At 45.3% G+C, this 17,008-nt stretch overlaps 1 protein-coding gene and 1 pseudogene across 1 annotated transcript; both read left to right on the top strand.

The window, feature by feature from the left end:
* Positions 1-330: 330 nt before the first annotated feature.
* On the top strand, positions 331-731 carry LOC101594397 (annotated as a pseudogene).
* A 5,736-nt stretch (positions 732-6,467) lies between these two features.
* On the top strand, positions 6,468-16,150 carry Znf689 (zinc finger protein 689). The gene is made up of 3 exons (XM_004671014.3): positions 6,468-7,502; positions 7,690-7,803; positions 14,256-16,150. Exons 1-3 carry the CDS (start codon positions 7,298-7,300, stop codon positions 15,437-15,439), a joined length of 1,503 nt encoding a protein of 500 aa, XP_004671071.3. The 5' UTR covers positions 6,468-7,297; the 3' UTR covers positions 15,440-16,150.
* The last annotated feature ends 858 nt before the right edge of the window (positions 16,151-17,008 follow it).

Below are 17,008 nucleotides of genomic sequence, written 5' to 3'. Positions count from 1 at the left end.
TCGGCCCCCGAGCCCGGGTCGGGCGCCCCCCACCCTGTCACTCCCAGACGCACCGCATTGCTGGCACAAGGGCCACTGGATGTGCTTCGTGCAAAAGCCGCATCCACTTCCAAAAGTGGGCTGAGCCTGCAGCCCAGAAAGCAGGGGGAGCGGTCAGGATAGAGCTCCGTTAGCCGTCCACCACCAGTGTCATTTAGGAGCATCCTGAAGTTCTGGGGACAAGAAGGGCCTGCAAGTCAGCGAAGTTACAAAGCAGGGTGTCGTTCCTTTGAAGGATGGGATATATTTCCTTTATTTCAACCCTGCAGTAACCTCCTTTCAACTGTTTAAATGAGAATGTCCTTAGCTCAGAGAGTACTACTCACTTGGCTTTTCACATTGCTCTTCTTGATCATGTTGGTGTTGAAGCTGGATGAGAAGGCACCTTGGAACTGGTTCCTCATCTTTATTCCAGTCTGGATATTCGTTACTATCCTTCTGGTGATGCTGATTGTGAAAATGGCTGGGCAGTGTAAATCTGGCTTTGACCCTCTACATGGATCACATAGCATTAAAAAAAAAGCCTGTTTCCTCATCACAATGTTACTTAATTAGCCTTCTGCCTCGCATTGTATGCTAAACTCGAACAGTTTACTACCATGAATCTCTCCTATGTCTTCATTCCTTTGTGGGCCTTACTGGCTGAGGCTTTAACAGAACTGGGATATAATGTCTTTTTTGAGAGAGACTGACTTCTAGGCCTATCATCTCATTTCTGTTGCTTTCAACAAGCTGTAATAAAAGTGTTCTGAAACTTCACAAAGCTTCAAGAACTGAGGGGAAAATACCAAATGTAGTCTTATAGCACTGGTGAGCCAACCCAAAGCTATTCAGTATTTAAGTTAGTGATACTGTCATCATCCCATGTAAATAAAGTTTGTTTTCGACCTTAAAAAAATAAATAAATAAAAAAGAATGTAAGAGCCAAAGGAAAGGTAGGACTCCTTACAATGTGCTCCTCCCCACCAGACACAAAATGGCCTGGATATCCATGACTTCACAGTGCCTGACTCTACCTACACAAGACCATCATAATAGGAGGAAAAGATCATGACATCAAAATAAAAGAGAGACTGATTGAAAAAGGTGAAAGTGGGAGCAGGGAGGGTATTACCGTGGTATATTTTTTATAATCATGGAAGTTGTTAATAAATATTTGAAAAAAAATGTTAATGAGCCAATTTTAACCTTAAGATTTAGTTAAGATGCTGGGGAGATAGCTTAGCAGTTAAGGTACTTGCCTGCAAAGCCAAAGGACCTTGGTTCGACTGCCCAGGACCCACATAAGCCAGATGCACAAGGGGGCACACACATCTGGAGTCGTTTGCAGGCTGGAGGCCCTAGTACCCCCATTCTCTCTCTCTACCTGCCTATTTCTGTATATGTCTCTCTCAAACAAATAAAAATAAAATATTTAAAAGATTTAGTTAAAGGGTTAACAAATAGAGGAACCTACCTAACTTGGTTGAGTACTCTAAAGTCAATCTTTTATAACCATTATAATGACCAGATTAACATCAATAGTTAGTTTAAAGTTTTAAGTTTACAACCCGAATACCACAGCAACTTGCCATCAGCCAGGGCCATCTTTTGTCAGTCTGATGTATGCCCTAGGCTAATAGTCTTTTATATCTCAAGAAGTCTGTAATCTTCAGGGAAATACAATTAAAACTACCTTGAGATTTCATCTCTTACCTGTCAGAATGGCTACCATCAAGAAAACAAATGACAATAAATGTTGGTGAGGTTGTGGTAAAAGGGGAACCCTTCTGCACTCTTGGTGGGAATGTAATCTGGTACAGCCATTGTGGAAATCAGTGTGCAGGTTCTTGAGACAGCTAAAAATAGATTTGTCATAAGATCCACCTATAGCACTCCTAGGCATATATCCTAATGACTCTTCTCACTACCTTAGAGATACTTGCACAATCATGTTTATTGCTGCTCTATTCACAATAGCTAGGAAGTGGAACCAGGCTGGATGTCCATCCACAGATGAATGAATAATAAAAATGTGGTACATCTACACAATTGAGTTCTATTCAGCAGTAAAGAAAAATGAAATTATGAAATTTGCAGGGAAATGGATGGATCTGGAAAAGATTATACTAAGTGAGGCAACCCAGGCCCAGAAAGCCAAACATCACATGTTCTCTCTTACATGTGGATCCTAGCTACAAATGCAAAGACTTGTGTGTGATCTGGAACCAATAATCAGTAGCAAAGGCCCATAACCTAGAAAAAGGCTATAAGGGAGGGAGGAGAGGGAAGGTCTTAAGAGGATGATATTGTATATATGTAAGTAGAAGAACAGATTACAGGGGAGGGAAAGGGCTAAGTGAGGTCAGGGGAAGAGATTATATAAAAGAAAGGTGTGTGTGTGGGGTCAATCAAAATTCAAGAAATTCTGAATAAAACATATGAAAATCTACTTTTTAAAATAATGGCACATCCAGAAGCCATAGATTTTTACAAACAATAAAGAACTGAATATATTGGGGGCCATCTATTCTATTCAAACCACCACAGGGGTATAAAGCCTGCTCTTGTCTGGATAACTGCATATATTACTCTCACCAAAGTGCTCTGAAATAACTACACTTAATGTTCATACTCATATATTAATGTTACTTTCACTTCTGGTTAGAGAAGCTTTTCTTTTCAGATGGTGACGACCACTGGGATGGCCCAAAAGGCAACATAGTGCTGAGAAGAAGGGATGGAGGAGTGTCCAGAATTGAACATCTCACACCCTCCAAGGCTCAGGGTCCATTGTGGAAGAGGTGGCAGAAAGAATGTAAGAGTCAAAGGAAGGGTACCACTCCCTACATACAACTGTCTGGACAGAATTTGGCCTCGACACCAAGACTTCACAGTGCCTAGCAATATCCACACAAGACCCTCATAGTAGGAGAAAAAGATGATGACATCAAATTAAAAGAGAGACTAATGGACAGAGGGAGAGGATATGATGGTGAGCAGAGCTATGAAGGAAAAAGTTGGGGAGGGGAAGGAAAGGGAGGGAAATACCATGGTTTGTTGTCTGTAAGTATAGTAGTTGTCAATAAAAATAAAAGAAGTATGTGATCTGTTCAAATACTTTAATACTTAATCAACTTTGTCTTTAATCTTCTAAGTTTATTCATATCTACATTTATATACTTTTACTCTACAATCTATGTAACCATTCCATAACAATCTTTTTCATCAAACATTTAACACCCAACTTTGAAAGTTTTCTTTCCAGTGTATTTTCTTTATCAGTTGATCTTATAATCACCAACAAAAACTTTTATTTTCCTTACCATAAGACTTTTGTTTTTCTTCTTCCTCAAAAGGCATTTTGAATTATCTCTTTATAGAAGAGTAGATCAGATTTGACTTATATTATTTACCCAGAATATCCTGAAACATTTTTTTAAAAATATGAAAGCAGATTTGAACATCATTAAAAATTTTCTGACAAACTCATAATTCAGTACTTATAAATTTAAGCTTAAATCTTGAGGCTGTTGTCTGTTAGTAGTCCCATAGAAGCAGAGAGATAAACTTAAAAACAGTTGCAATTTTTAAAATTAATTTAATTTTTATTAACAACTTCCATGATTGTAAACAATATCCCATAGTAATGCCCTCCCTCTCCCCACTTTCCCCTTTGAAACTTCACTCTCCATCATATCCCCTCCCCCTCTCAATCAGTCTCTCTCTCTTTTTTTTTTTTTTTGGTTTTCAAGGTAGGATCTCATTCTGGTCCAGGCTGACCTGGAATTCACCATGCAGTCTCAGGGTGGCCTCTAACTCTCAGCGAGTCTCTTTTGTTTTGATGTCATCATCTTTTTCTCTTATTATGATGGTCTTGTGTAGGTAGTGTCAGGCACTGTGGGGTCATGGATATCCAGGCCATTTTGTGTCTAGAATTGCACATTGTAAGGAGTCCTATCCTTCCTTTGACTCTTACATTCTTTCTGCCACCTCTTCCACAATGGACCCTGAGCCCTGGAAGGTGTGATAGAGATACTGCAGTGCTGAGCACTCCTCTGTCACTTCTTCCCAGCACCATGATGCCTTCTGAGTCATCCCAAGGTCACTGTCATCTGAAAAAAAGAAGGTTCTCTACCTTTAAGTGAGAGTAGCATTAACATATGGGTATGAACATTAAGGAGAGTGCTTACTGGGCAGTTTGATGAGCACAGTATATAGATTTAACCAGATAGAAGCAGACATTACACCCCTAGAGCTCATGACTACCTGTATTCTAGGTTTTCAGTATCAGGAATGGGCTAGAGTATGACCCAACCTTGAAAAAATAAAAAAAGAAAAGTATTCCCAAGAATAGTAGTGGACAGGAGCCATAGATTGTTGCTAGAAAATTTTCAGTGTCAGGGATGGGATAACTTCCAGTAAGTTGTTGGCTAGGGAGGTCCCTGATGACCCCAAAACATTATAGGCCATTGCCAAGGCCCTTGGTTTCCCACCAGGAATAGATAGTAAGACCCTATTGCTGAAGACTCCACATACTTGGGCTGCAAGGCCACTGAGAAATCCTGCTGGAACTGAGCTGATAACTTCCTCCATGTAGAATAGCTGACAGAAAGCTGGAAGAAGCCATTCTGCATGCAGTTCAATGGGAGAAAAAGAAAACACCAGTGAGGATACTCAACAGTGGACAATGCAAGCCTTATATTTGGCCAGCTAGGCCAAAGAACCAACAGGTGCAATAGTGGCACATCTGTCATGGTGGAAACCAACTGCCCTCTAATTGGACCGGAAGCCTGCTCCATTGGAGGGAATACATCCCTGATATTGAAAACCTACAACAGGGGTAATTGTGAGCCCTAGGGGTGTAACATCTCCTGCTGTCTGGATAAATGTATGTACTATGCTTATCAAACTGCCCAGTAAGCACTTCTCTTAATGTTCATACCCTTATATTAATGTTACTCTCACTTTTGGTAGAGAATTTTCTCTTTTCAGATGGCAAGACCTTGGTATGACTCAGAAGGCATCATGGTGCTGGAAAGAAGTGAAAGGAGTGCTCAGTACTGCAATATCTCTATCACACCTTCCAGGGCTCAGGGTCTATTGTGGAAGAGGTGGCAGAAAGAATGTCAGAGCCAAAGGAAGGGTAGGACTCCTGACAACATCCTCCCCCCTAGACACAAAATGGCCTGGATATCCATGACCTCACAGTGCCTGACAGTAGCTATACACAACCATCATAATAGGAGGAAAAGATCATGACATCAAAGTAAAAGAGAGAATGATTGAGAAAGGTGAAAGTGGGGGCAGGGAGGGTATTATCATGGAATATTTTTTATAATCAAGGAAGTTGTTAATAAAAATTTTTTTGAAAAAAAAAAAGAATAGGAGTGGAGGACTGGAGCGATGTCTTAGTAATTAAGTCACTATGAAATCTATGGACCCAGTTTCAATTTACCCATACACATGTAAGCCAAATGTACCAGGTGGTACATGCATCTGGAGTTTGTGGTGGCTAGAGGCCCTAGCACACTCATTCTCTCTCAAATAAATAAAATAAAAATTTCTTAAAAAGTTTTCATACTTTTTTTTGAGACAGGGTTTCATGAAGTCCAGGCTGACCTGGAATTCACTATGTAGTCTCAGCCTGGCCTGGAACTCACAGAGATCATCCTACCTCAGCCTCAGGTTTGCTGTGATTAAAGGCGTGTACCTCCACACCGCCAATTCCCCCACCCCTCTCAGGTAGTGTGTCACTCTGGCCCAGGCTGACCTGGCATTCACTATGTAGTCTCAGGGTGGCCTGGAACTCACCATGATCCTCCTACCTCTGCCTCCCCAGTGCAGGAGTTAAAGGTGTGCACCATTACACCGGCAACACCAGGCCCTTTTATTTAATTTTTAAACTTTGCTTAATCTTTGCACTTGTAAATTAGACCTTTTGATCAATGTAACTGCGAAAGCTACAAAATCATGTTATAGCTACTGTTTGACAAAGTGCGCCTCCCTCTTTCTGAATGCAGGGGGCGCTTAAATAAACCAAGCGAGGATGCTCTTATCTTAATAACCCAACTCAATCATGCCTCCTGATTTTCTTCTTCCTGCAGAGAAACAAAATCCTGCTTTCACTTGAGTGGAGCTTCTTATGGGGGACAACAACTCATTAGGATGCGAGCATGAGGATGTGTCTACCCTACTGCTGCTGACAACCATCAGGTCATAAAACGGTAATAAAGAATAAATAATGTGAGCCGACTGTGGTGGTGCACGCCTTTAATTCCAGCACTCGGGAGGCAGAGGTAGGATTGGTGTGAGTTCGAGGTCACTCTGAGACTATAGTGAATGCCAGGTCAACCTGGGCTAGAGTGAGACCCTACCTCGAAAACAAAACAAACACCACCACCACCAAAAAAGAAAAAGAAAAAAAGAATTAGAAATAACGTGAAATGTGTAATATGTTGGACATGGCGTCTACCCCAATGAAATGCTAACGTTAATTCCCTTCCCAAACGGGCAACAAGGACGTTAACCATCATCCAAAGCCACAGCTCCTGAGAAAGCCACAGCAAAAAATGTTAATTCAGCTCGGAAATGGGCAGAAAGGCTCGAACGTCAAAAGATCGCCATGAGTTCGAGGCTAACCCGAGACTACATAGTGAATTCCAGGTCAGCCTGGGCTAGACAGAGCGAGACCCTACCTCGAAAAACCAAACAAAGAGAGAGCGGGAGAGATGCCAAGTCCGTAGAAAACACTGGAGAGCCTCCAGCTGGGTAGATGCCACCATCGATCCCGGCCGTGCTGACCCCGAAGCTTCTCAGCTTCCTGCCCTTACGACCATTCAAACGAGCCGCTTTCGCCCGTACCCAATCAGAACGCTCCATCTTCAGTAGCCGCCCAATGAGCGCACGCGATAGACTGGGGGAAAGGGGGCGTGAAGGCAGCTCGCAGCGCCATTACACTTCAGGGCAAAGAGGTTAGAAGCCGGCATGGCGCTTGGGTCAATAAAATCGATCGCTGGGACCTGCCTGTGTTCCAGGCAAAGGCAGTGCAGTCGCGGCGCCGCCATCTTCCCCGAAGGCATCTTCCGGTGCCTGTCCCCCAAGTTCGGGCAGGAGTTTCCTGAATAACTACCGCGGTTTCCGTTAGCCCCTCAGGCGGCCGATCAGGATCCCCCCGCTCCCGCCCCCCACGCTCAGCCCAGGCCCGGCGGGGGCTCCTCTATCCCCGGTCCCGGCAGCGCTCCGGGGCCGAGGTCCTTGAGCGGGCTTCGCGGGTCCAATGGCGCCGCCTTCGGCTCCGCTTCCTGCGCGGGTACCGGGAGAGGCCCGACCTAGTCGCAGAAGGGGAAGGAGACCAAGGGCCTTGAAGTTCGTGGACGTGGCCGTGTACTTCTCCCGGGAGGAGTGGGGCTGTCTGCGGCCCGCGCAGAGGGCTCTGTACCGGGACGTGATGCGCGAGACTTACGGCCACCTGGGCGCGCTCGGTGAGGCCCGGCCCAATCCGCTTCCGCGGGGCCCGAAGGGATGGATGATGGAGCTGGAGGGCGGGGGTAGAGGCGGGTAGAGCCCAGGGTCCTGCCCTGCGACTTGCTGGCGTTCGGGGAGAGCCTGACGGGTAGATACCCGCATCATCAGGCGACTATAGTCCTCTGACTGGTTCTCCTTCCCCAGGCTGCGCAGGTCCCAAGCCAGCTCTCATCTCCTGGTTGGAACGAAATACAGATGATTGGGAACCGGCTGCCCTAGATCCGCAGGAGTACCGGAGATGGTTAACAATCCAGAGAAGTGAGTGAAAAATGCCCATACGGAGAGCTTGCCGCCCTCCTGTGTAAAGACCCAACCCGACCTAGAATTTTGGTCAGGCTAGTGGTACTCCACTACCCATGTTGCGGTGCTTCAAGTGCAAACTGCAATACTCCTTTGAGTAAACGGATCTGTGGACTTTGAGAGCACCCTCCTGCTTCTCAGGATCCCTGCCCAGCCTCCGTAGAGTTGGATCCTGGCTAGGAGACCCTAAATCTGTGTTGAAGAGTTCTCAGGGGGAACACTACCCAGATAGGGGCCTTTTTGCTCTTACAGCAATGAGACATACTTTCTTAGGATCAAACAAAGATCTGGTTAAGGCCATTGAGGTAGAAAGAAAGGCTTCAGGAGTTTCTCTGGTGGATTCTCGGAGGTCAGAAATATTTCTAGGATTCAGATGTGATCATATTTCCTTGATTTAAAACTTGGGTTTTGGACTGGAGAGATGACTTAGCAGTTAAGGCCCTTGCCTGGAAAGGCTAAGGATTCAGCTTGAATTTCCCAGGATCCACATAAGCCAGATGCATATAGTGGCACCTGCTCATGGAGTTCTTTTGTAGTGGCTAGTGGGCCTTGCTCACTCATTCACCCTCCCCCCCCTCATGAATAAATAAAAATAAAAATAATAAACTCAGTTTTTCCTAAGACTCCCCAACGGCTGTCATTTATATCTAAGTCATTTGGTGATACAGGAATTTCGGTTCCTTGTATGCCAATGTACCAGTAATTTGGGATGTTCCCAGATCCTTGTCCTGTGAATTCGAAGAATAAAATCCACAGACCAGAGGATAAGGTTCAGGAACATTTTATTATAGCTTAAAACTTTAGGAGAAAGAAAAGAAGGGAGGCTTAAGCCTAGAACATAAGAGAAGAAAGCAAGATGTTGAGAAGTCCACCTCCAACTCAGTTCTGGGTTTATTTTTGTGGGTTTTTTTTTTTTTTTTTTTTTTGAGAGTGACAGACACAGAGAGAAAGACAGATAGAGGGAGAGAGAGAGAATGGGCGCGCCAGGGCTTCCAGTCTCTGCAAACGAACTCCAGACGTGTGCGCCCCCTTGTGCTTCTGGCTAACGTGGGACCTGGGGAACTGAGCCTTGAACCGGGGTCCTTAGGCTTCACAGGCAAGCACTTAACTGCTAAGCCATCTCTCCAGCCCATTTTTGTGGGTTTTCAAGGTAGGATCTCTCTCTAGCTTGGGCTGACCTAGAATTCACTATGTAGTCTCAGGCTGGCCTGCCTCAAACTCACAGCAATCCTCCTACCTCTATCTCCCTAGTGCTGGGATTAAAGGCCTGTGCTACCATGCCAGGTCCCTGAATATATATACACAATTTTTATTTTTTAATTTGAGAAGAGAGATGGTCACACCACACTGCAAACAAACTCTAGATGCATGTGTCACCTTGTGCATCTGCCTTTATGTGGGCATTGGGGAATTGAACTTGGGTCCTTTGCCTTTACAGGCAAGCACCTTAACCACTAAGCCATCTCTCCAGCTCAGTTCTGTTTTTTTTTTTTTTTTTTTTTTAAATTTTATTTTTTTGAGAGAGAGAGAATGAGAATGGGTTTGCCAGGGCCTTATAGCCACTGTGAACGAACTCCAGAGTGTGCCTCCTTGTGGACATGCCTGACCTGACATTGAACACTTGTGTCTGGCTATACGTGGCATCTGGAGGATTCACACAGGAGTTCTTAGGCTTTGTAGGCAAGCACTTTACCCACTAAGCCATCTCTCCGCCCCAAACGTATCATCTTATCCCCTGTGGTTAGTATCTTACCTCTTTTTTTTTCCAATTTTTTTAACAACAACTTCCATGATTATAAAAAAATGTCCCATGGTAATACCCTCTCTCCCCCCACTTTCCCCTTTGAAACTCCATTCTCCATCATATCCCTTCCCCCTCTCAATTAGTCTCTCTTTTATTTTGATGCCATCATCTTTTCCTCCTACTATGATGGTCTTGTGTAGGTAGTATCAGACACTGTGAGGTCATGGATATCCAGGCCATTTTGTGTCTGGGGGGAGCACGTTGTAAGGAGTCCTTCCCTTCCTTTGGCTCTTAACATTCTCTCTGCCACCTTTTCCGCCTTAGACCCGGAGCCTTGAAAGGTGTGATAGAGATAATTCAGTATTGAGCACTCCTGTCACTTCTTTCCAGCACCATGATGTCTTCTGAGTCATCTCAAGGCCACTGCCATCTGAAAACAGGAGATTCTCTACCAAAAGTGAGAGTAGCATTAATATAAGGGTATGAACATTAAGAGAAGTGCTTACTGGGCAGTTTGATAAGCATAGTACATACATTTAGTCAGACAGCAGCAGACGTTACACCCCTAGGGCTCATGACTACCCTGTTGTAGGTTTTCAGTGTCAGGGATGTATTCCCTCCCATGGAGCGGGCCTCCAGTCCAATTAGAGAGCAGTTGGTTTCCACCATGACAGACTTGCCACTATCGTACTCGTTGGCTCATTTGGCCTGGCTGGCCAGATATAAGGCTTGTAGTGTCCACTGTTGAGTATCTTCACTGGTGATTTCTCTTTCTTCCATTGAACTACATGCAGAATGGCTTCTTCCAGCTTTCTGTCAGCTGTTCTACATGCAGGAGATTATCAGCTCAGTTCCAGCAGGAATGCTCAGTGACCTTGCAGCCCAAGTATGTGGAGTCTTCAGCAATAGAGTCTTACCATCTATTCCTGATGGGAAACCAAGGGCCTCCGGCAATGGCCTATCCAATATCTATCTTGTATTAAAATACACTCCAGCCAGGTATGGTGGTACATGCCTTTAATCACAGCACTTGAGAGGCAGAGGTAGGAGGACTGCCATGAGTTTGAGGCCACCCTGAGACTACATAGTGAATTCCAGGTCAGCCTGGGCTAGAGCGAAACCCTACCTCGAAAAACCAAAAAAAAAAAAAAAGAAAATAGCTCCAAGCTGGGGGTATAGTCTCAGGCTGGCCACAAACTCAAGGTGACCCTCCTACTTCTGCAGCCCCTCCTACCTCTGCTTCCCTAGTGTTGGGATTAAAGGGGCATACCACCACCTCCAGCTTTTATTTATTTTTGGTTTTTCAAGACAGGGTCTCACTGTAGCCCAGGCTGACTTGTAATTCACTATGTAGTCTCATGGTGACCTTGAACTCACAGGGACCCTCCTACCTCTGCCTCCTGAGTACTGGGATTAAAGGCATGTGCCACCATGGCTTGGAGCTATATTTTTGATACAAGACTTTCAGAAATTGGCCACCATACCTGGCTCCTATTTATTTATTTACAATAGAGACAGAGACAGAATGGGTGGTCCAGTGCCTGTAGCCACTGCAAGGGTACTCCAGCATGGGCCATCTTGCGCATCTGGCTTTATTTGGGTACTGGAGAATTGAACCTGGGTCATTTGGCTTTATTGGTAAGCACCTTAACTGCTAAACCTTTTCTCCAGCCCTGTTTAGTTAGTTATATATTTAGTATTTTTTGTGTTTTAAAAATTTGTTTATATTTATTCATTGGAGAGAGAAAGAGGCAAAGAGAGATATAATGGGTGCTCCAGGGCCTCCAGTCACTGCAAATGCACTCGAGACACAACAAATATGCCTCCTTATGCATCTGGCTTATGTTGGCACTGGGGAATTGAACCTGTGTTCTTAGGCTTTGCATGCAAGTGCCTTAACTGCCAAGTCATCTCTCTAGTCCTTTTTTTTTTTTGAGGTAGGGTTTCACTCTAGCTCAGGCTGACCTGGAATTCACTAGTCTCAGGGTGGTCTTGAACTTATGGCGATTCTCCTACCTCTGCCTCTCAAGTGCTAGGATTAAAGGTGTGCGCCACCATGCCTGGCTTCTTTTTTGTGTTTTTAAGGTAAGGTCTTACTCTAGTCTAGGCTGACCTGGAAATCACTCTAGTCTTGGGCTGGGCTTGAATTAACAGTGATCTTCCTACCTCTGCCTCCCAAGTGTTGGGATTAAAGGCATATACCACTACACTTGGGCAGTCAGAGTTTTATAGGAAAACTCTGTCCAAAAATCAGCCAAGGGGCTGGGAAGATTGTTTGCAAAACCTGTTGGGCCTAGTTTAATTCCCCAGCCACCCATGTAAATCCAAATGGGCATTGGTTTGTAGTGGCAAGTGATCCTGGCATATTCACACACCTATACACACATGTGCAAGTAAAATAAAGGTGTTTAAAAATCAGCTAAGCTAGACTAGGCTTGCAGTGTAATGATAGAGGGCTTGGGCTTGCCTAGTATGCATACACAGGTCAATGGTTTAAGATAAAATAAATATCAGTTGGAAAAATAAAGGTGCAATAATGTATGTACAAAGTTACATATGTATATTATCTTTTTTTGTAAGAAAGCTACAGGAAGACAACTTGTATTTCTGTTACATTATAAAGCACTGAAGGAGAGGATGGAGATGGCTCCATGGGTAAGAGAGGTTCCTGTACATGCACGAGGGCCTGGCACTGCCTGAGTTTGGTTCCCCAGCTTCCACATAAATAGATTGGCATATTCACCCACGTCTTAAACCCTAATCCTGTCAGGAACACAGACCAGAGAATCACTGGTGCTCCTGAAAATCAGTAAGGGACACTATATCAAGGAAACATGGGGAGGAGTGATGCACACGTACATGCATACTACACACACACACACACACACACACACACACACTCTACATACATACTATACATACTACACACACAAACAACTAGAAGAGGCTGGGGAGATGGCTCACTAAAGTGCTGTGCAAATGTAAGGACCAACATAGATGCCAGATGTGCCAGACAAAATTGTAATACCTTGGGAAGCGGAGACAGGTGAATCCCGAGGACAAACTGGTTAACTAGATTAACCAAATTGGTGAGCTCTATAAGTTCAGAGAGAGATTCAGTGAGAGTCTTTTCTTTTGGGGGTTGGGTATTTCGAGGTAGGGTTTTACTCTAGCGCAGGCTGACTTGAAATTCACTATGTAGTCTCAGGCGGATCCTCCTACCTCTGCCTCTAAAGTGCTGAGATTAAAGGCATGTGCATGCCTGCCTGAGGCCCAATCTTTTTTTTTTTTAAAATTCAAAAATTTTTATTAACATTTTCCATGATTATAAAAAAATATCCCATGGTAATTCCCTCCCTCCCCACCCCCACACTTTCCCATTTGAAATTACATTCTCCATCATATTACCTCCCCATTACAATCATTGTACTTACATATATACAATATCAACCTATTAAGTATCCTCCTCCCTTCCTTTCTCTTCCCTTTATGTCTCCTTTTTAACTTACTGGCCTCTACTACCAAGTATTGTCCTTCTCACACAGAAGCCCAATCATCTGTAGCTAGGATCCACATATGAGAGAGAACATGTGGCGCTTGGCTTTCTGGGCCTGGGTTACCTCACTTAGTATAATCCTTTCCAGGTCCATCCATTTTTCTGCAAATTTCATAACTTCATTTTTCTTTACCGCTGAGTAGAGAGACCCAATCTTAATAAGGTAGAGAGCCATTGAGTAGTACAGCCAAAGTTGACCTCTGACCTCCACACAAGTGCATACACACAGAGGGCTGGGGAAATAGTTGTCAATAAAGTGTTTACCTTGCAAGTATCAGGACCTGAATTTGGTTCCCAGAACCCATGTAAAACACTGGTGTGGGAATTTACTTGTAATGCCAATGCTGGGGCTTGCAAGCCAGCCAGTCTAGCCTGCTTGGCAAGCTCCAGGCCAATGAGAGGGCCTGTCTCAGAAAAAAAAAGTGGACCATGTCTAGGAATGCCACCTGAGTTGTCCTCTGGCCTTTATACACATAAACATGCCCACCCCCCACCCACACGCAGAGGCATAAAACTCTAGAAGAACTAACATGGTTTCTACAAGGGAGATGTACAAGGGACAAAGATTTCTCTATGCATGTCTGTATTTTGTTATCTTGTCATACACACCAAGCTACCTGTTGAACTCCTAAAAACTTTCATTTTTCTTTCAAGGTAGGGTGTCACTTTAGCACAGGCTGACCTGGATATGTATGTCACTATGTAGTGTCAGGCTGGCCTTGAACTCGCAGCAATCCAGAATGTATGCATCACCATGTCCAACTTAGCAGTATTTTGTTTTTGAGATGGTTTCATGTAGCCCAGGCTAGCCTGGAACTCACTATATAGCCAGTTTAAGTGGTGCTGGGGATTGAACCTAATGGTTCATGCATGCTAGGCAAGAACTCTACTAACTGAGCTTGATTCCCCAAGCTTAACCTCCCAAGAAATTGTACCTGATTTCTTCAAGCTGTATTAGGAGCTCTTATTTCTTCAGATTTCTACAATATGTCACACTTAGTTGTCTCTACTGCTAGCAGTTGACAGAAGGCGAGGATATTGGTCCTACAACCCTTAACATTATAGTAGGCCCAACATTTGTTAAATTAATTCCTCTTTGTGTCCCTATAGAAACCAGAACCAGACAGAAAAATGGTGAAAAGGAAGTATTCCCATCTAAGGAAGCACCCCGAAAGGGGAAGCGAGGGCGAAGGCCCAGCAAACCCCGGCTGATCCCCAGACAGACATCTGGGGGCCCCATCTGTCCTGATTGTGGCTGTACTTTTCCTGACCACCCAACGCTGGAGAGTCACAAATGTACTCAGAATTTAAAAAAGCCTTACCCTTGTCCAGATTGTGGGCGCCGCTTTTCCTACCCATCCCTGCTGGTTAGCCACCGCCGGGCACACTCTGGCGAGTGTCCCTACGTCTGTGACCAGTGTGGCAAGCGTTTCTCCCAGCGGAAGAACCTTTCCCAGCACCAGGTCATCCACACAGGCGAGAAGCCCTACCACTGCCCTGACTGTGGCCGCTGCTTCCGTCGCAGCCGGTCCCTGGCCAATCACCGAACCACGCACACGGGTGAGAAACCCCACCAGTGCTCTAGTTGTGGGCGTCGCTTCGCCTACCCGTCCCTGCTGGCCATCCACCAGCGCACACATACCGGAGAGAAGCCCTACACCTGCCTGGAATGCAGCCGCCGGTTCCGCCAGCGCACGGCTCTGGTGATCCACCAGCGCATCCACACGGGCGAGAAGCCCTACCCGTGCCCGGACTGCGAGCGTCGCTTCTCCTCTTCCTCTCGCCTGGTCAGCCACCGGCGGGTGCACTCTGGAGAGCGGCCCTACGCCTGCGAGCACTGTGAAGCCCGCTTCTCCCAGCGCAGCACTCTGCTCCAGCACCAGCTTCTGCACACCGGGGAGAAGCCCTACCCCTGTCCCGACTGCGGGCGTGCCTTCCGGCGAAGTGGCTCCTTGGCCATCCACCGCAGCACACACACCGAGGAGAAGCTGCATGCATGTGATGACTGTGGCCGCCGATTTGCCTACCCCTCGCTGCTGGCCAGTCACCGGCGCGTGCACTCAGGAGAACGGCCCTACGCCTGTGACCTGTGCTCCAAACGCTTTGCCCAGTGGAGCCACCTGGCTCAGCACCAGCTTCTGCACACTGGAGAGAAGCCTTTCCCTTGCCTTGAATGTGGCCGCTGCTTCCGGCAGAGGTGGTCTCTAGCTGTACACAAGTGTAGCCTCAAGGCCCCGAACTGTAACCCTAAATCTTCTATAGGAGGGCCCAGTCAGAGAGGCACTACTCTTTAGTGTGGAAAGGGCTGTGGATGTCCATGGAAGGATCCAGAAAAGGGAAGGAGCTGCCCTTGGGTCTTGCAGGGCAGCATCAAAACTAAAACCTCCTGCTCTACACATTTTAACTTCAGAGTATTCCATCGCATGGTGGCCTTACTGTGAGCGTCTAGAACAGTCTTATTGGGAAAAATGACATCATTTGATTAGCTTTCCAAGCTAACCTATCTTAATTAGGGCAGATTTCTCCCCACCTACTTCAGGGGCTGCATTTTTAGTTTGTGCTACAGGAGTTACCTGTGAGGACCATCTTGTTTATGCAGAACAGAACCTTTCCAACTCAACTCTGCTTCTCCAGATCGTGCTGGTCATTTTTTACAACACTCCTTGAGCTTGAGTTGGGCATGGTGGTACATGCCTTTAATCCCAGCACTGGGAGGCAGAGGTAGGAGGATCGCCAAGTTCGAGGCTACCCGGAGATGACAGATCTGCCTGAGTTAGAAAGAAAAGAAAAGAAATATACAGCTTGCTTAAAACCCTCCATTGACAGGAACTTGCTACCTCACACACAGGCAGGTCATTTCCTTGTGGGGTAGTGCTGACTTTCAGGTTAACTACCACATTCTTTTATGACAGGGTTTCAATTCCCACATGAGCTGTTTCAAAATACAGTGTTTTCAGTGTCCGGTCCAAATCCCACACAAAATAATACCCACAGTGTACTGTGCACTTCCTTGGTCTGCTTGCCTTTTTTTTTTTTTTAGGTAGTGTCTCATTCTATGGCCCAGGATGACCTGAACTCATTCTGTATCCCAGGCTGGCCTCTAACTCACTGTGATGATCCTCCTACCTCAGCCTCCCAAGTGCTGGGATTAAAGGTATGTGACACCATGCCTGGCTGGTCTGTTCTAGTTTTAACATCTCTAGATTGCATTGACTTGGGTGGGGGGCAACTACTCTGTAGGGGTTCATTGAATTGCAGTCATCTAAATATTTTGACCTTTACTAATGACATGTAATAAAGCTAAGTAGTCACCATCCCATGTTTGGAAAATTGACCCCAGTTGGGGGTGAGCCAGAAACACAGTCAACTTGGGAAGTGTGCTCAGCAGTAGGAGGTGACATTGCATCTTGTCCTCCATGTGGTGTACTTGGATTTAGTTCATTTAGTCAAGGCTGAAAAAAAATCATTGAGAACTAGATCTTATTCCTCCCTGATTCTCATCAAAATAAGGAGAATCAGCATGGAACCTTCCATGGGGCCTCATTCAGCATTTTTCTCATAAACGAAAGTGACATTTAGGACCTCATTTTATTAAATATAGTGAAGAGTCTCACCAAAATCTATCCAGGGCTGCCTCCCTTCTGGTCTCATATGGGCCAGGACAGAGTGCATCTTAACTCTGATAAGTCTCGGCTGCACCCACATGAATAGGTAAGTGCTCAGTAAATCTTACTGAGTTAAAATGTGAACATGGTCCTTTGATTTGCTTAGGGCAGCTACACCAAATTGGAATTTTCAAATGACCAATATCCCAACAGCTGGACTGAGTCTCTAGTTGTTTCTTCCTATAACTCTCCTGGTCT

The sequence above is a fragment of the Jaculus jaculus genome, chromosome 12 (genome assembly GCF_020740685.1).
Source record: "Jaculus jaculus isolate mJacJac1 chromosome 12, mJacJac1.mat.Y.cur, whole genome shotgun sequence".
Taxonomy (NCBI): domain Eukaryota; kingdom Metazoa; phylum Chordata; class Mammalia; order Rodentia; family Dipodidae; genus Jaculus; species Jaculus jaculus.
This window is presented reverse-complemented; position numbering and strand designations above follow the sequence as displayed.